At 38.3% G+C, this 24585-nt stretch overlaps 1 protein-coding gene across 2 annotated transcripts in view; it reads right to left on the bottom strand.

Annotated features, from left to right (window-relative positions):
- Positions 1-24585, bottom strand: part of WDFY4 (WDFY family member 4) — a 371719-nt gene that overhangs the window by 45059 nt on the left and 302075 nt on the right. For both annotated transcript variants that reach the window (XM_056800705.1, XM_007478602.3), the window contains exons 50-53: positions 23130-23247; positions 20810-20919; positions 7031-7184; positions 674-765 (exon numbers count right to left, since the gene is read on the bottom strand). In XM_056800705.1, coding sequence (XP_056656683.1) covers positions 674-765; positions 7031-7184; positions 20810-20919; positions 23130-23247 — 474 coding nt within the window. The remainder of the gene's footprint in view (positions 1-673; positions 766-7030; positions 7185-20809; positions 20920-23129; positions 23248-24585) is intronic.

Below are 24585 nucleotides of genomic sequence, written 5' to 3'. Positions count from 1 at the left end.
TCTCATCCTTTTCAGCTCCTAGAGAAGAGAGGTATACTCCTCTGGTTCCGAGTAATTTTCCAGGGCCCCCTTTCTCAGACAGAATTGCCAGGAAAGGGTACTGAACTTAAGGGGCCTGCTACCCACCCTCTACACTCTCAAATTCTCAAAGCATTTTAGGGCTGGGTTGCCATTTTCAAGATTTGTCTTAATGGATTTCATTTATTTAAAAAAGTTCCAGATCTATTTTCCTTCCTTGAGGGTTCAGGCCTAGTACTTCTTTCTGTCTCTAAATCATGTAAGAGTCTATATGATGCATTATCATTGTTATTTTCCTAAGTCTTATCTTCTGTCTTAGAATTGATAATAAGTATTGGTTCTGGGGCAGATGAGTGGTTAAAAGTGGTAAATGCTAGGCTATTGGGGACAAGAGACTTATCCAGCTGAGAAGTATCCCAGGTTAGATTTGAGCCCATGCCATCCCAATATGAGGACTGCTTCTCTATCCACTGAGCCATCTAGTTTCCCCTGGTGTATTTTTTTACTTCTTTTTTTCTTGGAAGCCTGTTTGAGCAGACTAAAGCTTGATTTTCAAAAAAAAAAAAGTTTGACTTCAATGACTAAATGGCTTAATATTATACAGGGTAGGTGGGAAAATGGGGAATAGAACAATTGCTTTCAAGTTAATACTCACTTGTCTATGTAGGCTGATGAACTTCTGAGGATCTCCTTCAGCCCATGGTGGGAGAAGCACATCATCTAGGATTGTTCCATCCTGCATGCAACCTGCAAAAATTTATTGGTAGGAATAATTTAATTTTTAGAAATGTGACTTAATTTGAATATTAGGGATGTCGAAAAAGAATTCTACTGAATTTTCAGTTACCCATTAATAAGAGACAGCTTGGTATGATCTGAAAGATGGCCTTCAAGGCAAATAAGATCAACTTTCAAGTCCCACCCCTCATGCTTACTGGCTCTGATACCCTAGTAGCCTCTCCATAGAGGAGAAAACATTTGGAGGTGAGAGGTTGTAGAGAAAGTGATAACCTGCATTATTACAGGGAGAGTTTTCTCCTGAGAGAGTTCCTTACATCAGTAAACTCTGATCAGTGCAATAGTCACATCTGACTTCCAAGGACAGGCGGTTAAGAATGTTGCCCATCTCCTGAGATAGAAGTAATGGACCAACTATGGAGAATGAAATATGTATTTTTGGAAATGGCAGTATGGGGAATTGATTTGCCCAACTATGAATACACTCATGAAATTTTCTTTTTAAATTTGTTTTCTTAATATTTTTATGGGTGGAGAAGAGAGAAAAATCAATGCTTGTTAATTTTTTTAATGTTTAATTAAAAATATAAACCACTGATTTAGCCCCTATCTCTCTTCTCTATATAACACACTCTTTAGAATGGTATAAGATTACATCTGTATTTATTGCAATTGGTTAACACAGTGGATGGAGTTAGGAAGACCCAAGTTCAGATTCTGATGCAGACACTAGTTTTGTGACCCTGGAAAATCTCTCTCTCTCTCTCTCTCTCTCTCTCTCTCTCTCTCTCTCTCTCTCTCTCTCTCTCTCATACACATCACACATTATCTTTCTATCTATCAATCTATATATTGTGTGTATATTTATATCTCTCTCACACACACACACACACACACACACACACACACACACACACACCATTTTAAAAGAACAATTTGATTTTGTTCAGTTGAAGTCATCTCTGATTCTTCCTGACCGCATTTGAGGTTTTCTTGGCAAAGATGCTGGAGTGATTTGTCATTTCCTTCTCCAGCTCACTTTACAGATAAGGAAACCAAGGAAAACAAAATTTAAGTGACTTATCCAGGGTCACACAGTGTCTAAGTCCAAATTTTAACTCATGAAGTTGATTGAGTCATCCTGACTCCAGGCCCAGCACTCTATCCACTATGCCACCTTGCTGCCCTAAAACAATGGTAAATTCTACTAAAATTCTTCTCTAATGACTCATTGTGATATGTATGTGACCCTGAATTCTTGAAGGTTGAAACATTAAAGAACAGGTCCTGGACAAGCTTCCTACAGAAGTCTAACAACAAGCCCATTACTAGAGAGCTAGCTGGGGACCGGGAATTAGGACAATTGTTTTCATTCAAAGGAAATCAGAATCATAGAATCTCAACTGTGGAAGGGACATAAGAGGACATTGAGTCCATCCCAAGAAAGGGAAATGAGAATCTCCTTTACCACATACCAAGAAGTGGTCATTAGGCGTATCTAAAATGAAAAATCCTACTTCTCACAAAACTGGCTTCCTTTCCTGATTTCCCTCTAGCTCATCTTGCCATCATCTCTATGTCTTTCATTCTTGAAAGCTTGGATGTGTTTTTGACATTTACATCTAACTGGTCTCTAGTCTTCCTTCAAAATGTCACTTCTGTCCATCCCTTTCTTTTTACTGTTGCTGACCCAGCTCACACCCTGGGCTTTGAACGTAGCCTCCTGACCATTGGCCCCCTTGCTATGCTTAACCTTCCTCAATTTTGTAACCCTTCTTTTAGCATTGCTCCCATTCAGAAAAGCAACTTTGGCCAAATGAGAGCCATGTCCACTGAGTGTCCCTGCAAGTTATTTCTTCTCTTCTTTAGAAATTATTCAGAGAGGTCCTACATATGGGACTGGGGAGTACCAGAAGATGATTTCTAGAGTCATTTCCAGGTCTCCAAGTCTACCATTCTATGATTTTATGTCTGTGTGAGGCAATATAGTATTGTTTCTGGGGTATTGGAGTTGGAATTAGGAAGTGCTGGGTTTGAATCCTGCTGCAGACATTTACAATGTGTATGACTCTGGGTAGGTCCTTTCAACTTTCTGGATCTCGTTTTCATCATTGGTAAAAGAAAGAGCTTAGACTTGATGAATTCTCTTGTCCCTTATAGCTCCAAGTCTATGTTCCTATGAGACAACCATTTAAATTTGATCAGATAGGGAGAGAAGAGTTAAAGGAAGATGGTAGCTACTTAATGAAAAGGGACAAAATATGTTTTTTTTTTTTTTTATCTTAGAACAAAAGCCAGGAATTTTTTTAAACCCTTATCTTCTGCCTTATATATCAATACTTATATGGGTTCCAGGACAGAAAAATGGTAAGGGCTAGGCAATTGGGATCAAGTGACTTGTCCTGGGTCATGTAATTAGGAAGTATCTGAGGACAAATTTGAACCCAAGACCTTCTATTTCTAGGTCTTGCTTTCTATCCGCTGAGCCAACTAGCTGCCCCTAAAGCTATACATTTTGAGAGACATAGTACAATACATGTGCATATAATAAACATGTATATGAAATCTCATTTGATCCTCACAACAACTCTACAAAATAGATGCTATCAATATTATCATTATCCCCATTTTACAGATAAGAATACTAACTTCTAGTTTATTGTTCCCTTTAAGGTTACTTTTCTTTGTTCTTTAAAGTCTTGGAAACGAGTATATATTAAAAATAAATTAAAGACATAATTATAACAGGAACAATAAAGGCAGTCTTCAGAATGCATAACTCCCTTTGTCTCCCAGGATCCCAAAGCACTTTATAAATGTGACAAGTTTATTAGGAATTTTCTACTGAGACTACAATTGGTGGCTCTTCAATGTTATAAGATAGCACAGCAGGATAAATTGGGTGGAGAAGAAAATATAATGTATTTCTTATAAGGTAGATAGACTGCTGGACTTGGATTCGAGAAACCTGTCTTTGAATTTCACCTTCTATATTTATTATATGTGCAAGCACAACAAACTTAAACAAATGTGAAGCATGACTTAAACCCTGAGTGTAGGTTTCCTCATTTTCAAAATGAGAATGAAATTTGCATTATAGATCTCCCAGGGTAGTCCTAAAGAAAGCCCATTGTCAATCTTTAAGTGCAATAGTGAGTTATTAGTTATTATTTAATAAGTATTTGTTAAGCATCTACTCTACATAAGATCCTGTATCATGTACTGGAGACACAGAGTCTTTGCCTTCAAAGGATATTGCACGATATTTTGTGGCTACAAGATATACACGAATGACCATGAATTATATACCAAGTAATAGGAAGTAATTTCAAGATGGAGAAAGCAATGAGAATTGAGGGCATCAGGAAGGTGTGAAAGAGGTGGCACGTCATGGGTTCTTTGAAGGAAGCTAGGAACTCTGTGAGGTAGAGGTGATGACAAAGCACAGTCTAGATATGGGAAGAGGAGAAGATGGTGCCCATGCAATGGCAATAGGGCAAAAATGGAACGCTGTATGGGAAAGGCTAGTAGGCCAGTTGGACAGGAATGGAGAATAGAAGCTTGAAGAAGAATTCTATATAATATACTAAGACTAAAAATATCAGTCAGCGATATAGTGTGGAAATCTTTGGAGATCAGATAAAAGAGTGTCTCTTTGGTGCTGTATTGGTCAACTCTTTCAGGCCTTAAATTAGGTGACGGTATCCTTAAGGGTCTAAGGCTTCTTAAAAAGCCTTATTCTTTTTCTACTCAAATGACAATTAATACTCTTGTTTAATTATGATTTCCTAGGCGTGAGGGTGAAAATAGTGCCAATTATGATGCCTTGCTCAGTAAGAAGGAAGGCTAAGACTCTTGTTAAGGAAAATAAAAGTACTACTCCCTAGACCAATACTTCCCTTTCTGCTTCTCCTCTAGGCCTATCTCAGCTTTCTTCACTCACTTCTCATAGCAAGGGATGGAACAACAAAAACAGCACTGAATTTGGAGGCAAAGACCCTGGACTCACCTCTACTAGAGTTAATGTTTGGGATAATAGCGGTAGGGTCACCAGAGTGACCTTGGTAAGTCATTGGCCCTCTTTGGGTCTCAGTTTTCTAATCTATAAAAAGAAAATTTGGATTATATTGTCTCTCAAGTCCCATCCATCTCTAATTTTCTTATCTCTAAGGTCGCTTCCATCTTGAAATCTTTTGATAGCATATTAATCCTTTTTTTTGTATTTTTAAACATTTAAAAACTAAAAATTTTAGTAACTCTAAGTCAGACTAGCAAGGACTAAGTAATTGGTGTTAAAAGTGACTTGCCCAGAGTCACATGGCTAGGACGTGAGTGAGATCAGATTTTAACCCAGGTACTCTCAAAAAAAAAACTTTTTTTATGGGGCAAATTTTAAATAGATTTTATTTTTCAGGACAAGAATCATTTTCCCCCTTGTTTCTAGTACTGATAACATGTAATGTTGTTCACTTCTCTCCCTCTGCACACACTCAAGAAATCAAAATGCCCAGGTTTACACAATAGTTTAAATGTTACTTTTAAACTACTTCTGCCTTGTCTATAAATTTGAGTCCTTCAGTTTTTGGAAAGCTGTGTGGAATATTCTTTTCTCTGGAGCACTTAGATGACCTCTTCAATGGTGGGGCCAGAAGAAACTTCAGATGGGGCTGTTCCACTTCCTGGGAATTTCTCAGGCATACCTGAATGCCCCTGGACTTCGGTACAGCTCAGTAACAATGGAATGGCAGATTTCCAATTCTTTCTGCTTATGCTCAGATTCTTTCTTCTCAGGGGTCTCACTCTTATCCAGCCAGTTGAGTATTTCATCATATTTATCAAAGATCTTCTGTTTCTCTTCATCACCAGACTTGGGTGATAGAGGTATAGAAGTCAATGCCTTCATAGAAGGAGCAATCTCAATACTGGCCTAAGTACCACAAGACAGGGTGTACTTTGCATGTTCATAAGTGGAGTGTGGATGGACGATCAATTGATGTTCTTCTTGTGCATTTGCTTGAACTTGGCAATGAAATGGTTGACCATGCAGTTGTCAAAGTTCTCCCCACCCAATTGAGTGGCCTCAGCTGAGAACTTGACTTCACAGATGCCACCTTCAATACTGGGGACATGAAAAGTATCATCTCCAAGGTTAAAGATCAACACATTTCTCTTGGCATCAGTCCTTTTATCCTAGACATAAACAACACAGCCCTTGGGTCATTGTTGATTAAGAGCCCATTGAGTCCAGTGATGGTTCTAGCATCTTTGATGGCCCCAGGTTGGAAAATGTCAGAGTAGACTGGTACTGTGATGGCAGCATTTGTGACAATCTTCCCAAAATAAATTTCAATAATTTCCTTGGTCAAAATCAAAGAAGATGGTTCTTCTGGATAGAGACTTCTCCCTTTTCTCCACTTGGATCTTGGACTTAATTGCGTCATTTACCACCGTGAAATACTGATGCCTCAGGTCTTACCATACAACTACATTATTAAATCTGTGACCAATTAGCCATTTGACATCAAAGTCTGTGTTGGTAGACTCCTTGCAACTTGATTCTTTTCAGTATCATTGAGTAAACATCCTGTGTCATTGACGGTGATGTAGCTTGAGGTGGCCCTGTTTCCTTAATGATTAGCAGTGATCTCTACATTCCCAGGCTGAAGGAATAAATGGTGCCAAGATCAATGCCAACTCTGGTGTCTGGGGTTGTAGCCAGTCTCTTTGGAGTAAGAAAGGCTATGCTGAAGTAGCACTATGCCACCATTTAAAGTGTACTATACCAAAAAGTAAATGGTTTGCATGACAACCCATGATGATCTGTACTTTAATAAGCAGGTGGGGGAAATATACCAAATGGTGGTGGTGTAATGCTTCTAGAAATGGCGCGAGAGGGAGTTGATGCTTTTAAAGATGGTTCTTTTCCAGGTGGGGATTTATGACAAAGTTCTAGGAATTTACTTCTGATACCTAAAAAACATGTTCAAGTAAAACAGCTGAGAGAGCCTAATGAATGCTCTCTTCACCAAAGGACCATCAGTTCAACTTGGAACCCAAAGACCTTGAAATGATAGCCAATTAGAGGGAAATGAGTTTTTATATTTATGCTGCCACCTAGTGTCCAATACACAGGGGTAGATGGGTTTGGACTTGATGTTCGCTCACTAGAAAGTGACTTGGGAGTTTGTAAAATTGTCCCTAGGTCAGTGCCATAGAAGAGGGAGGTGCCTGCATTCTCTGCCTCCTCTGTTTCCACTAATTTGTGCTGACTCACCAAATTCAACATCATTGCAGTTGGTCAAAAATTCAGGCAAGTAAAAGAATTCTGGAATCAGCTCCCTGACGTCACTCATGTTCTCACTGGATGCTGACTCCCACGTACTTCTCACACTGTGGAACATCCTATCGGCCACATCAAAACTTCCGCCCTATGAGAAGGAAAAAAGATGGAACAGAGTGGTTCACTTAGAATCTCAAGATGCTTCTCGGTCATGCAGAGTTTTATGGTCAACAATTTCCCAAAGTAGGAGGCATATAAGAAATGAAAATATCACTTCTTTTATTTAAAAACAACAACTTGAGAATGGATATTGGAAATGGAGAAACAATCCATGCCCACGAGATGATGAACCTTGTTTCTTTCAAGTGGAAAATCAGATATAATGTAAAGAATTCTACATTTGGAGTTAGAGGATGTGGGACCAAAACTGGTCTGTGCTAAATTCATCCTGTGTGGCCCTGCGTGAGTACCTTTACCTTTCTGAGACCTCAGTTTCTTCATTTGAAAAAGTAGGAATTTTGCATGGTCTCTAAGCTTCCTTCTAGGTCTAAATCTAGGATTCTATTATCCTCACCAAACAGATCAAACCAATTAAAATACATATCAATGTAAAGCAGAGAAGGAAATCCCTCTAATAATCTTTGGTGCATTTAAACATTGACCTATAAAAATGATGTGCCTATATCCAAAGTAAAGGTTGGAATTTGCCTGGAATTTGCTTTTTAAACCAGTCAATTCTTCAAATCCTTGGATCTCTCCATTCTAGGGTATTGTTGCTACCTAGATGAGGGCTGCATCTAGCTGGATGAGAGAAAGAAATATGTTACAAGATGGAAGTTTGAGATGCCTGCTGGTCTAACTGAATCCAAGTGTCTAATGAGATTTGAAAAAACAGGAATGACCAAAAACATTTCTTAGAGTCATTTTCTTCTTAGGATTCAAAAGCTCAGTTTGGCTGTGACCAAAAAGAACAACATTTTTTTTAAGAAATCTCCATTCCTGGTAGACTAGAGTCAGGAGTTATTTGGGGAGAGTGAGTCTGTCCAAATCCTTCCAATTCAAGGACAAACTATTGAGACTCCTTAATATCAACTCTATTATCTAACTTCTACAAATAATAGAGGGATCTAATTTGTTTCCTTAGATACAGTCCTCCTTTCAGCATTGAGTGCATATTTACCAGGTATCTTAAGAGCCCTGCTAACCAACACGATTGAGTTGGCCCCTTTACTCTGTGGATGCCTGGCTTTATGGGGATCATGTGGGGTCAAACTGATTCCGCAGCAACACCTTGAGTTCTTATAAACAAACAAAAAGGCTGGCGTGTGGGGAAAACCTGTATTTCAGTCCCAGCTCTGTGGTTTACATATGACAATCTATCTGGCCCTGGACTTCCTCACTGACAAAATGAAGGGTTTGAATTTAATGGCTTTGAGGTTTTGTCCTTCTCTAAATCAAAGGTTCTTTTTTTTTTTTTACTTTTTTTTGGAGCTACTGCCTTTTATTTTTTTTGGATTGATTTTTTAAATTATATTTTATTTGATCATTTCCAAGCATTATTCATTAAAGACATAGATAATTTTCTTTTCCTCCCCCCCACCCCCCATAGCCGACACGTAAATCCACTGGGTATTACTAAATCAAAGGTTCTATGATCCTGTGACAGATGCCACTGGAAGCTAGGTGGTACCATAATGCACAGAGCCCTGGTGCTAGAGTCAGGAAGACCTAAGTTCAAATGCAGTCTCAGATACTTCCCAGCTATGTAACTCTTTGAAAGTCACCTCTGTTTGCCTCATTTTCCTAAACTGAAAAATGGGGATAATAAAAGCATCTGCCTCCCAGGGTTGCTGGGAGGGTAAGATAATATTTCTAAAGCACTTAGCCTGGTGCCTGGCGCATAGTAGGTACTATAACTATTCTCAAATAGAAATATATCACTGAAAAGGAAAAATAGACTTTCAGCTTAATAGAAAATGCTTTTCCTTCTTTTTCAATCTGAGACCACAGTGAGATTCCTGTGTGTGTCTCTCTTACAGAGAAGGGATCACGGGGAGGCATGATTTAGCCAGGGAACCATCTCCACCAATTCAAACTTGGAGAGAGATTGTTTTCACAAGGTCATCTTGTTTTTGATTGTCATCAGGTAGGGGCCCTTTGGAGCCCAATTCAAATTGAAATTAAAACAAAATAAAGGGAGCTATAAATAAATCAAAAGCTAACAAGTATCTCATTGAAGTATATTAAGGGGTTTTGTAGATTTAATCTGCACAATGCGAATTGTGCCTGCCAATGATTGATGCTTTTTCATCTTTTTTTTTGCAGTTTTTATGAGTGCTGATGGTAATCTCCTGAGAAACAATATGATTTGGTAATAAAAAGATTACCTGTATTAAATAAAAATAATATATACATAGAAAATGCTGTTAGTGCTACAAATCTAGTTAAAGATATTACCACAAAGAAAAATGTTATTTTTTTCACAGCTGTCTAATGTATTTTAGCAAAAGTAATATCTTTAAAACTTAAACCTTTATTATTTATAAAGGAAGCAATAACCGATTTTCCTATTTCCTATATTAATAAATTTATTTGCATATATTTATATCAAAATTAATGGGTTTTCTCCCTTCTGGAATGCAAAAAGAAAAGAAAAACAACCTTGGAAGTAAAACCTGGCAAAACAACCTAAAGGCACTTGATATTATATATTCCCTAGGCCTATGGGTTCAACTGAACTCTAATAGTTGCTTGGGGTATGCCCCTGCTAGTTCCTTTCTCCTTGTAATGTGATTAGAATAAAGCAGGGGGCCTGCTGAAATTATTTTTGAGGAAATTACTTTCTACATCTACAGAGATAGATGGCATGCAAAGCAATGCAGCAAAATGTGAAGATGAAATAGAAATGTCTTATCCAATCAAAGACAGGTAAGACTGAGCACGGTTCAACGTGGAAGGGAGGGTTCAAATCCAAGTTCTCCTAATTATTAACAGTGTGATCTTGAACAAATATTTATTTCCTCTCAGACTCAGTTTCCTCATATGGAAAATGAGATGGCTGGTTTCTCTCTATGGCCCCTTCCTACTTTAGAAGCCAGGATCTTACAGTTTCCTGAATAGTCATATGGTGTGGCAAGCTCCCCCTGCTTAGGAGCTCATAGATTCAAGAAAACAAAGCCTGCCTCTTCATCGCATGAAGAAGAAAACTTGGACCAAGTCTTCCAGCATCAAATCTTCCGTTTCTTTTCAGCCTCTTAGTTCTCTAAACTTACACAGGTGGACCAGCATCAACTTGGAAATGATAACAATCAAATTAAAACAAAAACAAAAACAAAAAAACAAAACACTGTCTCGGTTTGTTTCCTATTTATTCAAATTGACTGCTCTAAATCAACTCACATTCTTTTAATCTTATTTAGCCAAAAATTAAACTGTTACTGAGACTCTTCACTGAGAAAGAAAAAAGAAGCCTGAATGAAGCAAAACAATTCTTAATGGAACCCGGAGGAGGTTCAGAAAGCGTAAGCCAGTTTGTCCACGTCTATGAAAACATGGACAACTGGTGACAAGCAAGTGTAGCCTTCGTGCTCAGAGAGGTTGGCCCAAATCCATCCCACCTATAAGCAAATGTCCCATTTTGGCAAGTAGCTTTCTATGCAAAATTCTATAGCATGTGAACACTCTCATGAAGGATCACTGACTTAGAGTGGGAAGGGACCCCCGAAACCATCTAGTCTAACACTCTCATCTTACAATTGAGGAAACTAAGACCAGGCAGGCTAAAACATACAGTTATTAGGTAGTAGAACTCAAATTTGTACCCTGGTCTTCTCTTCAGATTTGGTGTTTTTCTTTTGTATCATGCATCCTTACAAATGTTGATTTAGGGGGCACAGTGGATAGAGTGAGGAGCTTAGAGTCAACAATGTTTGAATTCAAATTCAGCCTCAGATACTTACTATGTGGTCTTGAACAGATCATTTAATCTCTATTTGCCTCAGTTTCCTCATATATAAACTGGGGATGGTAATAACGCCTAACTCCTAGGGTTGTCACAAGGATCAAATAAGATAATAATGTATAGTTGGAAATTTTTGAACCCCTAAAACTACATTACCCAAAATTCCTTTTTTTATTACCCAGAATGCTTTTCCCCTTGTACACATTTGTGTGGTCATGTTATTGTTAATAACTTTGCTGTAACCCCCTTCCACACCCCCCAAAAAACCCTCTATTTTTTCCTTGTGGAACGAATTCATATATTACTCCACTTGCCAAATAATCTATTTAATCATAGTATCCTTCTGCTATGTAATTTATATTTGAATATCTATGCAGCTAAGTCTTAGTAAATGGATATGATTTTCAAGTTGTGTAAATGGGAAGCCAGGCACACATATGCAACAATGGTGGATCTGTGAACTGTTTGAAATTTTCTGGGAGCAAAACTAGAAGTTAGGTGAGAAAAGTCACTAGAATATTTACATATACCAATGTAGCAATTCAGCTAGTAAGGATTCTCTTAGGGGGGCAAAGATGGAAAGAAAGATTTCATAAATTCATAAATAAGAATAGCAGCATTTTTGTAGTAACCCTCCAAAAACCAACAGTAGCAGCAAAATGAGTACTGATCAACTGGAAAATGGAAACTCTGCGTGTGTATGTGTGCAGTGTGTGAATTTAATAGAATATTCTGTTGCTTTATGGAATGAAAGGTAGCTAAGTGGCATAGTGGATAGAGTAAAGGACCTGGAATCAGGAAGACCCATGTCCCCAAGGTTGAATCTACTCTCAGACAACTACTAGCTATATTACTTTGGGTAAGTCACTTAACCTTGTTTGCCACAATTTTTCTCATCTATAAAATGAAATTGAAAAGAAATTGTCAAACCACTCTATTATTTTCCAAAGAAAACCCCAAATGGGGTAACAAAGGGTTGGATATGACCAAAATGACTGACTCTCTCTACAGAATGATGAGTGTAAGGAATTAAAAGATATAGATATAGATATAAAGACTCAAATGAACTAGCATGGAGATAAAAATGCTGAAATGGAAGAACAACACATCTAAGACTGTAATAATAAGCAAAATAACAATTAATAGACTTTCAGGGTCATTAATAACTCTAATGCCCAAACTTGGTCCTAGAAAACAGATGGCAAAATACCTTCTTCCCATTAGAAAGGCGGAAGATTCTGGGATGGGATGTCACATACAAAACCTGGCACAGACTTAACTTAACTATTTTTCTTTGTTACAAGGGAGGATGTATGTGTGTTTATGTGTTTGATATGCACACGTATGCATGTGTACACAGGAAAATGACTATGATATAATGACAAAAGGAATCAATATTTTTTTAATGTCCTGACATGATTTGGAAGAGGTGACCAAATTCTTATGGATGTTTAGTTTTGAAAGAAATGGATAAGTAGTTAGCAGTGTGTGTGTGTGTGTGTGTGTGTGTGTGTGTGTGTGTGTCTGTGTGTGTGTGTGTGTGTGTTTGTGGTGTTGGATATTAGTAGAGGTATAAAGGAGTATGAATTGGCTCGGTGAGACAAGGAATGACATATAAGAGGATGTGGGAGAGAAGACAGGAGAAATAATATGTAATAGAACCCAGCTTTGGAATAGCTTTGGGATCATGAGAAGGACTAGAGAAATGTAGGACAGAAGGAATGAGGAGACAGAAACTTACTCAAGACTCTTCAGAAAGCTGTTTTTTTATTGTTTTGTTTTTTAATCTGCCCCTGGCAAATAAAGATTAGAGTCAGCAAATCTTTCTTAAAATATAAACTCTTCTGTTTGGCATTTAAGGCCCTTCACAGTTTGGCTCCAACCTACCTTTCCAGACATTTCACATTACTCCCCCTCCTGCACTCTATGCTCCAGCCAAACGGATGCTCTTGCTGTTCTCCAGACACATTATCCCATCTCCAGGCTTTCTGTCTTTATCCCTTGTCCTGGAATGTCTTCTAGTCTCACCTTCACCTCTTGGCTTAACTCATGTCTGTCTCCTGTATGAGAATATAAGCTCCTTCACAATTTTCTAAATTTGTTTGTGCTCCCCCCATGCCCCAAATGTACTTTATATGTGTTCTGCATTTATTGATATGCATGTTACACCTTTCCTCACCCTACTTACCACCCCAAAAAAGAATAGAAGTTCCTTTAAACCAAGATGGTTTCATTTTTGTCTTTGCATTCTTAATGTCTATCCCAGTACAAATTTTTAGTAAATGCTTATGGAAGTAAACTGAAATTAAATTCTACTATGCCATCAATTCAAGGAAGCAAGGTAGGACACTGGATAGTCGACAGGATATGCTGATATCCTAAATTCAAATGCCACCTCTATCAAGTAGCTATGTGACATTGGGTAAGACACTTACTCACTTTTAGCCCAGTTTCTTCATCTATAAAATATTGAGAGGGATCCTTTAGCTTTAAATCTATCATCCTAGGGGTAACCTATTCTGAAACTTTGGGCTCCATCATTGCAGTCAATATTCCATAATAGAAAAAAAGTTAGTTAAAAAGTTGGGCTTTCTAGTAAATCTTGGTGCTTCCTTAATCATTTCTCTTGTCTTCAGTCCTATGCTGGAGCCCCAGTTTTCATCATCATCATCATCATCATCATCATCATCATCATCATCATCATCATCATAATGATAATTTCTTTAGTGCCTTAAGGATTACAGTGATACATGTATACATATATGTATGTACATACATATCTAGATAGACAGACAGACAGACAGACAGATAGATAGATAGATAGATAGATAGATAGATAGATAGATAGATAGACAGACAGAAGGATGGACAAACAGACAGACAGATGGATAGACAGACAGACAGATAAATAGATAGATAGATAGATAGATAGATAGATAGATAGATAGATAGATAGACAGATAGACAGACACAGACAGATAGATAGATAGACAGACAGGCAGAAAGATAGATAGATAGACAGAAAGGCTGATAGACAGACAGAAAGGCAGACAGACAGACAGACAGACAGATAGATAGATAGATAGATAGATATAGACAGACAGACAGACAAGAATAATAGACACAAATAGACAAACAGAGCTAGATAGATGGATAGATAGACAGATGGATAGATAGATGGATAGAAAGATGGATAGATGGATGGATAGATAGATAGATAGATAGATAGATAGATAGATAGATATAGACAGACAGACAGACAAGAATAATAGACACAAATAGACAAACAGAGCTAGATAGATGGATAGATAGACAGATGGATAGATAGATGGATAGAAAGATGGATAGATGGATGGATAGATAGATAGATAGATAGATAGATAGATAGATAGATAGATAGACAGACAGAAGGATGGACAGACAGATAGACAGATGGATAGACAGACAGATAGATAGATAGATAGATAGATAGATAGATAGACAGACAGACAAGACAGAAGGATGGACAGACAGATAAACAGATGGATAGAAAGATGGATAGATGGATAGATAGATAGATAGATAGATAGATAGACAGACAGACAGAAGGATGGACAGACAGATAGACAGATGGATAAACAGACAGATAGATAGATAGATAGATAGATAGATAGATAGATAGATAGATAGATAGATAGAAATGGACAGTTTCATTTAATAATCTTTCTTGTGTAACAAGGTATTTGGACAGATTTTTCTTCCTGTTAGGAAAGGAATGCTATATGTCTGCAACTCCACCCAGAATTCACAGTTACATTTTAAATATTTTCCCCCCAGCCACAGGGGAAATTAATTCTGGCACCTGGTTACATTCATGAGGGGGATGGATGTTCTGTCTTCTCAGGACTGAGAAAATGAATTAGAAGGGCTTCATGTTGGGCCAAGTCACAGTTGGCCAATGAATGGTGGGATCTGGCCCAGCAACAAGGGGCTCTTCCACTAAAAACTATACTTCTTTAGGCTTTCTGAAATGTCAATCCCTGTAGGTGTCCCACAGTATGGAGCATATATTGAAATAATTAGAAAATGATGTGGCTTATCTCAACTAGTTGCTAGTTTATGGGCATCATAGGCTACCCCCAAGCATTCACTCCTATAGTTAATATAATGGCTTGAAGGAAAAATCAGTCACAGCCTTGCCTCGGGGGTTCAGAAGGTCCTTACCAACTGCGGTAGTAACTGATTTCACAGAGTGTGTAACTTAATTAACGCAGTACTTTATTTGCGTTAGACGATTAAAATACAGAGTCATGCTGGAACGGGCCTCTTTCAGACAATATAGTCAAGGCATCCCGGAGCCCACAAAGGTCCTTCCCTCTTGTAAAAAGACTTTCAGAACCCAAAGTTATAAAAAAGCAGCTATATAAAAAATAGTGTCCTTTCTGATCATGAGTCTGTGGCTCATGATAGGCAGCCCACAGAAACAGGGGAACCATTCCAGGAGCCTGTTGGTAAACTGTGGCTGCCAATTGTTGACAAATGCACATCCTGGCAGGAAGCATATGGCAGTGGTGACAACAATAGCAACAAGTGAGGAAAGTTTGCTGCAGAGGAAGGGAGGTTTGGGTGTAGGTGTGATCTTCACTGCTTTCTTAAAACCAGACAATCAACAAAACAGTAAATCAAGCCCTAATTTTAGCCTGCTGCTTGAAGGGGTGTCAGTCCTCACAATGAGTATTTAACAACCAGCTTTTGAGAATCTAAGCTGGCTCAAGCACAGCCCTGAAGAACCCATCCCTGCTTTCTAATCATAAGATCAGAGAATTATAGCTGGGAAGGACTCCAGAGATCATCTAATCCAGCTCCTTCATTCTATCAATGAGGCTAAACACCATAGTAGATAATGTGAGACAGGTACAACTCACCCCAATTCCAGAAATTCAGTATTAAATAGACATATAAGGACATTACTTCAAGGCTTAATCTCTTTCTTTAAAAGTGAGCTATCGTGTTTTTTTGTTGTTGTTCTTCAGTCGTTTCTCAGTCATATCCCACTCTTTGTGGCCCCATTTGGAGTTTTCTTGGCACCAATACAGGTTTGCCATTTCCTTCTCTAACTCATTTCACAAATGAGGAAACTGAGGAAAACAGGGTTAAGTGACTTGCCCAAGGTCCATAGCTAAGTAAAGATTAGAGGCCAGATTTCAACTCAGGAAGAAGAGTCTTCTTGATTTCTGGTCTGGCATTCTATCCACTGTACCACTGAGCTGCCCCTAAGTATCATTAGAAAGCTTTTCTTTAGAAAGCTATATTATTAATATTTTGAGTACTTTTTGGAAAACAACTTACTAGAAATATCCTAGCTCTCTGAAGAGGTAAAATTAGCTTATAATGTGGTCTAGAATGATCAGAAAGATAAATGAGTACCAAGAGCTAAACAAATGACAAAAACTGTCCCTGGAATTGAATGATTATTATTTTTTTATTTGCTACAAAGAGTATCATATGCTTTGGAATTAAAGCCAGAAACAACTGTTGCATGAAACAAATCTGCTTTTATAATATAGTAAGTAGGAGGCATGAATTAAACACCAATTTGGAGTTAACTAGGCTGTATCTTTATTATAATTACTACGATTATTTTCATTAGTATAACAAGGATTATTTAATCTTTAGTAGTAGTAGTATAATAGGGATGTGCCACAAGGACTCTTACGCATTTGCTGGCCACATATGAAAGACCAGCAACAGGGTGAAGCAGAAAAATTACTAACCTTCTCCCCAGATTTGGCTCCTCTTGGTTTTTTCTCTACCCACTCATTTACAATGAGGGAAATAGTAAGAGGTCTATAGTTTGAACCCTGGTCCCTAGAGCTTTTTAGTAGTTATTGGGCAAAACCAATACCAAACCAAACAAAAACACCACTAAGCTTATAGATATATAATTGTATCTTTTTTAGAAATAAAAATAGAATGTTTACCATGAGCTTGAGTGAGGATGCCCATGTAAACCCCAAATTCATGGATTTGAAAATTAGATATAAAGAGACATTTGAGCCTAAGGGCATATGCTAGTTGGGAGAAGTTCTAGTTTTTTTCTAAAAGCTTGACACCTTCCATCTTCTGGTACCATTTTTTCTGACTCCTTGCTCAGCCTATGGTGGCCATAACACTGCCTAGATTGAACTTTAGGACACAGTGGCCTTTTGGTCAGGATCATACAACTTTCTGCTTGGCCTTCCTGACACTTTCAAGGTCATGATGGCTGCTCAGAAACTTTGAATATCAATGTTGAATATTCCTACCTTCCTCAGAAGGTCTCTTCCCATTCACTGATACTCTGAGTGTATACATTTCCCAGTAGTTAGCATATGCCCACTTTCTCAAAGCCCCCCAAATATTAATAATACAACTGCCGAAGGACAGTTAGGGGGCACAGTGGATAGTGTGAGCCCTAACTGCCAAAAAATTAACTCCCCTCCCTAGTTCTAGATGCCCATTCCTTTATTCCCATCTACCTCAACCCCACACTCCCAATGTCCCATTCCACATCAGAGCATCCCTAATACTGAGCCCGCTGGAACTCTAGCTTCACTTGAACACACTTCCTTTCTTTTATATCATGTCCTCTCTTGTTCCTTCCATATTCTAGGACTCACTGAGTTTGGGTTCTCTCCAAAGAGCACTACATCCCTGGTTTCCCTCCCTAGTGCCTGATACATTTTTATTTCTTCCCCTTTACTCACTGACTACCATTTCTAGAGGCTTCTTCTCCTGCTTTCATTATACAGATTCCTATTTGGGCATTAATGAAATCCAAATTTATCACCAACCCAGATTCTTGTGGCCATTAATTACTTACCTCCTATCTTGCCCAGGATATTATCTCTCCTTTCTCAAGGAGTTCAGTGCCTGCTTCACAGACTTACCTTTCACCCCAACTCTTGCCCTCATACTGTACCAGGGGACTATTGCAATAGCCTTCTCTTTAGATTGCCTTCCTCAATTCCCCTCCAATAACCCTCCACAGAGTTAGCCAAAGGGATTTCCATAAAGTCAAGGTCTACTCATGGCATCCCCTCCTCAACTCCTTAAAGCCTTTGGGATAAAATATAAACTCCTTTATTTGGCATTTAAAGTTTTTCCCCTTCAGACTCTTCCTGTCTATACAGTTTTCTTGCAGATTATTGCCCTCCATATTTTTTATGGTGTAGCCTTACTGATCTTTATTCGGTACACAAAAAGTTTTGTCTCCCATATCTGGGTATGTTTCATGCCTGGAATGCTCCCTTTCTTGACTTCTGCCTTTCAGAATACCTTAGCTTCCTTCAAGACAGCCACATCTTTGTAGGATATTCTTCCTGGTTCCTAATGGAGCATGTTTTGTATGTATTGATTTATGTCAATACTGTTTCACCCTTTAAAATGTAATCTCCTCGAAGGAACTATTTTTGCTATCTTCTGGTACCCCTATATAAGAAGAACTTAACAAATGTTTCATGATTGATTGATTAATTAAATCCATATAGAAAGACAGCCTGGAGCCTGGATTATAAAAGGGCTTTCTGGGCCAACTTATCCATGTAGATTCAGACTGGGGTAGACCCAAGGGATTCATTATGGAGCTATACAGACTTCATAATCCCCCAGATTATCTCAAAAATGTAGTGTCCTGAGGCACATCTCTCTTTCTGAGACAACTTCAGGAAGATTGAGGGTATCCACATGGAGATACAGGTTTGGGAGCAGTATTGAAAAGAGGACATTTTCCCTGTCTCTGTTTCTCTCTATATTTTGTTCCTTAACTTCCAATTCTGTTCAGCATTCTTATTACTAATGGCAGCCAAATCCTTTAATAGTGTCATGCTTTTAAATGAAAAGGTGAGAAAAAGAAGCCAGAAGGACTCCCATGGGGCATGTGACTTTGATTGAATTCTACCTAGCTTATAAAGAGAAAACTTTCTAAAGCATTTTGAGATCCTTGGCTGGAAAGTAGCAACTGAATTCATTGTCATTGTTATCATCTACAACCACCCCTGCCACCATTATTTCTTGGGCATTAATGAACATCTGGAAAGAATTACTGGCATGAGCTATAACTCAGGGACTATTAATTCTCCAAACCAAACTCGCTTAAAATGCTTGTTGCCTTGGAGAGACTCCTGGGAAGCACATTTATTATTTTTGAGTGAATTCTAAGGAGTGAGGAGTTATACAATGTCTAGACAAATCATTTGGTCAAGCAAATAGATGATTGTGCCAAGAAGGAAAAGACTACAGAGTCCTACTCCTTATCTGGAGAAAGGAACTCAGCCTTTCTCCTCACATCTCCTTCCTGTCTCCCACTGGGAATCTTGATCTCATAGGAAGATTTACAGTTTTAAAAACTGAAAACTTATTAACATCTATATTTATTGCCTTTGATTGGGCAGGATAGTGGAAACAAACAGTCTCTAATGGATTAGGATAGGTCACAACACATAGGCTACATCTTGGGACACTTTTCTCTGATGAGACATAGCTTGGAAAGCTCAGTTTTAAACCACAGTACTTTTCTGTTGATTCCAATGGGACAAATAGCTTGCCTTAATTGTTGAAGGCTAAAAAGCCCGAGCTTCTCCACCAAATAAATGTAATGGATTAGATCTGCTAAATTACACGATCTTAGCTTGAGTTGGGTAGATGAAAAGCTGTAATACATGAACCAAGAATCCAAAATAAGGGCAGAATATTTATAGCAAAAGCAAATCCCTCACTAAAGTATTGCTGACATGTGAATGATTGCTAAAGAAAAGGACAATTAAGGTCCAGATGCACAGATATTCAGGTTCTATAGGTCTGCTGATTTCTGGACTGCATCTGTAGAGGTCTACTCAAAGGTAAGGTGAAGGGTTCAGAATAGCTTAGGAAGATTCAACCACTATTTAGAACCATCCCGTTGTTCTCCATTACTTACAAAATGGCTTTGTTTTGAATGACCTCAAAAACAATCTGACTTTATTTCCAGGGTTTTTTTTCTTAATCATTCTTCTGCTTCCAACCCCCAAGCTAATGTCCTCTGTACAGACCTCTGCGTCTATATGCCAGTTGCGGTTTCTGCCTGGAATACCCTGCCCCTGCATCTCTGCTTATTAAAATAATACTTAGTCTTTGATTTGCAGCTTAAATGGAACCTCCTCCAAAGAAGTCATTCTTGATCTTTTAATTGCTCTTGTTCACTTGTGTCCAATTCCACATGACCCAGTGGGCTTTTGTCCATGGGTTGTTATTGACAAAAATATTGGAGTGGTTTGCCATTTCTTTCTCCAGTGCATCTCCTTTTTAAAGATGAGCAACTGAGGCAAATAAAGGTTAAGTGATTTGTCCAGGGTGACACAGTGAGTAAAGAGGCTGAGGCTAGTTTTGAATTGACTCCAAGTCCAGTGCTCCATCCACTATACTAACTTGCTTAGTTGGAAATGATCTTTCATTTATTTAAGACCTTGGATATTATTTTATCCCTCTGGGGAACTTGTTATGTCTTCATTTATATTATCTAAGTATGCACGTATCATAATCTCTTTACTAGATTAAAATTTTCTTGAAGGCAAAAATTGTTATTTATCTCTGAATTTTTCCCAACTCCAAGCACTTTCTTGTACATGGTAAATACTTGCTAAATGTGTTAGATTGACTTGACTTCAGACCATATTTAGGATGGACGTTCTACTGACCGAAGTCAACTTGAGGGGAACCCCTAGCACTAAACACCAATATTTAAAAGAAACATTATTTCCTTATTTAAAAAAACATATACCTTTCTGTTGGTTTCCAAGGGATAATACTGTGTTTACCTGCAGAGAGCAGAAGGTTTGGGTAAATGGCTTCATTCGAACCAAGTACGAGGCTACGATAATTGCAGAGGAGTAATGCGTGCAGTAGTGACACTGGGCTGAAAGTTCACCTGTTGATGAGATCAAATGGGATTTCAGGGGTTACACTTGGTGAAGATGGCACAGATGGTGATAATATACAACATATGCAGCTGGCCATTAAAGAACACTGAACATGAGGCAATGTTTAAAAAGCATCAGAAGGCAACAAGAGGGGGAAAATCACTATTTTGCTGTAGAGTTTCATAAAATGTAGACTAGTAATAATGCCAGCAGTTGGTAAACCATGTCAGTGCATTCAGCCGAGTGGTCCAAACTCTTGTTTTAGATTCTTCTCCCATCCCTATCAGCCACCTTCCTTCCAAGGTTGCTGTGAGGAAAGTACTTTAAAAAATCATGAAGGAATTACACATACGAAGTGACAGTAGTTGGTAGTGGGAATGGTGGTAGTGGTGGTAGCAGTTTGAGGATGAGGACAGTAAGGATGAAGAGGAAGAGGAAAGAAAAAGAAGAGGGGGAGGAGGAACAGGTGATGGAGACAAAAAAGGAAAGTCAGGGCTTAACGGATCAAGGGTTGTTTAGGAGGAGCAACTGATGCTCTTCAAGAGTAGGGATGATTTCATTCTTTGTATCCCCAGCACCTAGTGTGGTTTCTAGAACATACTAGGTGCTTGTGATTGAAGGGGTGCTGCTCCACCCAGGTGCCCCAAGTCCCTGAAATTTCATCATAGAGGAGGGCATTTGAGTGCTGGACTCAAAAATCAGAAAACTTGGATTTAAGTCTTGGCTCAACTACTTAATAGCCATTTGATTTGGGGGTCATTTGATGTTTTTAATACTTAATTTTTCATTTCTAAAATGGTAGTCTGTGATTTCTTCCTTTGTGCGAAGAAATGCTTCTAACTTGGCTTATTTCACCTTCGTTTTTTCTTCTTAGTAAGGTATTACATTTCTTTTTGCTTCAAATTTAATTACCCTTCCAGATTTGAAAGTCTTTACCTAGGAGCAGGATAGATGCTAGAGAAAGAGTAGACTATACTCATTGAATTCTGTAAGTCATTTACTTTATTTGATTGTGTTTTCTATATTTTTCTATATATATATACATATTCTATATGTCTATATTTTGCTCTATTTTCCTTGAGTCTCCCTACACCCAAACTCAATAGGTAAATATAAGTAAAACATAAACCAGCCATAAATCATCCCTGCATTTAAAAGATGAAGTTACAGAAAATCCCCAGACATCGAGCAATGCTTATACCCATAGCTTAAACTGCAATGTTATATGACTGTGGCCCTAACTTTAGAGATTCCTTTGTGAATTCCAAAACAAAAGCATATGCTAGCTGGAAGAGTTGAAACCAGAGTTGGTAACAGAATTGGTACCATCCAATTGGGATCAAACTTAGGGTAAGCTAAAAGAGGTCTATATAATTGGGCTGGAGGCATGATTCCAGGGAAAAACTGAGTTGGAGCCAGGGTTATTTGGCATGAAGATAGGATGAAGGGAAGATTCTCATCCTAATTTCATGCCCAAAAGGGAAAGGAAGGAAAAAGGCAATGCATATTTATATAGTGTCTACTATGTGCTAACTAAGCACTGAGCTAAGTACTTTACAAATATGATTTCATGCGATCCTTAACATAATCCTGGGGGGGCAGATGCTGTTATGATCACCATTTGACATTTGAGGAAACTGAGACAGTTACAGGGTGTGACTTGTCCAGGGTCACAGAGCTTGTATGCATCCAAGGCTAGATGTAAACTGAGGTTTTCTTGACCCCAGGTCCAGGATTGTATCCACTCTTACACCTAGAAGCCAAAAGAATATTTCTAATTATCAGGGATTTGGGGTGGGAAGACTCAAGTTAAGATCTTGGCTCTTCTATAGATTGAGTGTGTGACTTTGGCTGGATGAATTTAGCTTCTTTCTTGGTTTTCTCATGAGTAAACTGAAGGAGATGGAGTAGATGATTTAAAGTACCTTCCAGATCAAAATCTTGTTAATTCTATGGCTTTCTGTACGATTTCTCAAAACTCTTTGTTTTAGTCTTCTAGAATGTCCTTTACAGATGCAAGTACACTTGGAAGAAATAACCACAGAGGCTTGGTCCTTGTGCTTTGGAAGGAAGAACTAGTACAAGATTCACTTGGAGATCTCAAAACAGATTTGACCTACTTTGTAATTTTCTCTAGAATAGACCTAACAACCCCAAAAAGTTTTGATGAATTCTGATACCCAACATTTAAAAAGAAATTAAAATCAGAATCACATACCTTCACACCTTTCCACTTCTTTAAATCTCTGGATGAATTTCAGTTTCCTTTCTTTGGTCTGGGCCCCCATGGGCTTTGAGAGATCGCGAAATGTCCTGGGATTCGTGAAGTTCAAAGCCTAGAAGGCAGATAGGCAGTTCTAAATCTCGCGGAGACCCACGGGTGCCCCAGCTTAAGCTCTGGGAGGTTATGCTATCTAGTTTTATGGTTCTCTTTATTAGTTTACTGTCATTTGGGTTGACCCCTTCAGGTGATTAGCAAGTTTGCATCTTGGAGTGCTGTGGTTTTATGGCTGAGGAGGTAGTGACCCCAGAAGACATAATAAGAGAGAGATGGAAAATAAGAGGTGTGAGAGATTGGGTTCAGATTGAATCTGTTTTAAGTTGACCTAAATAAAGAGATTTCCTCCAGTCACAAGAGCAGGAAGATTTAGAAGTCTGTTTTATTTTGTTTTTCTTTTAAATGGTTTGACATATGCTAGGCATTGCTTCAGACAAACCAGGATTTGTATTGACAGAGGACAGGCACTAACTGAGAAATAAAAATATAACTTCAAATTCCAATCAATGAGTTTAATGCTAGGAAAGCAACTCAATTTGTAAAAAGCTGTCTTTGCTCTTTGTTAATTCAAAGACGAGTCCACTGCTTTCATGGGAGGAGACACATTCTGATAATTAAAAGGTGATATTGGTTGACGATTCTCCCAATAAACTAAGAAATAGATTTTGAGGACCAATGGCATAAAGTATAGAAATACACATAGGGGATCTGAGGTCCCTGGGCTCCCTTCTCTTTATCCCCCCAAATGGGATGTATAGAATAACAAACAGCACACTTTGGGAAAGAGCTTATTTGGTTAAATAAGTAGAAAAATGGGGAAAATAAGATGAAGGCCGACTAAACTAAATATTGGAAACTGCCTTCTCTTCATTTAGCCAGGGGCTCAGCAAGGGACACATATTCGAGTGGCTTTTTCCAGTGGCCACCCAGCATTACATTAAAGGTTAAAGAAAGGAGCAGAGAGATGATAGAATAGAAATGAGGGAGTGAGAGGTAGACTTTATGGCTAATCAAATTTATGAGCTGAATATGAACTGGATCATCTTATGATGTAAGAGGAATTGCACCAAAGACTACCTGGTGAGGAGCAGAACCTGGCCAGAAACTGGGCATGGACCTACACAAAGAGATCCAGGGAGGGGATTGCTGCCCTTGTTGCATAAATTTGAGGGTGAAAAGGAAGAGTTATCTTGTATGTATTTAAGCAAGCTTGAGGAATTGGGTCTGGGTTCATATTTATATTTAACATTTGTTATAGGAAAATTCGGAATTCTGTACTCTGCTGCCCAGACTTCTGCCCTTTACAAACTTGCACACCTTAACTTAACTTGCAGTAGCAAACTTGGTATCCTTAAAGTTGCAAGCCCTTACTATTGGTCATAGCAAATAGTAAAAT

Source organism: Monodelphis domestica, chromosome 1 (genome assembly GCF_027887165.1).
Source record: "Monodelphis domestica isolate mMonDom1 chromosome 1, mMonDom1.pri, whole genome shotgun sequence".
Lineage (NCBI taxonomy): Eukaryota > Metazoa > Chordata > Mammalia > Didelphimorphia > Didelphidae > Monodelphis > Monodelphis domestica.
Note: the sequence above shows the minus strand (reverse complement) of the source record. Positions and strands in the feature narration are given on the sequence as shown.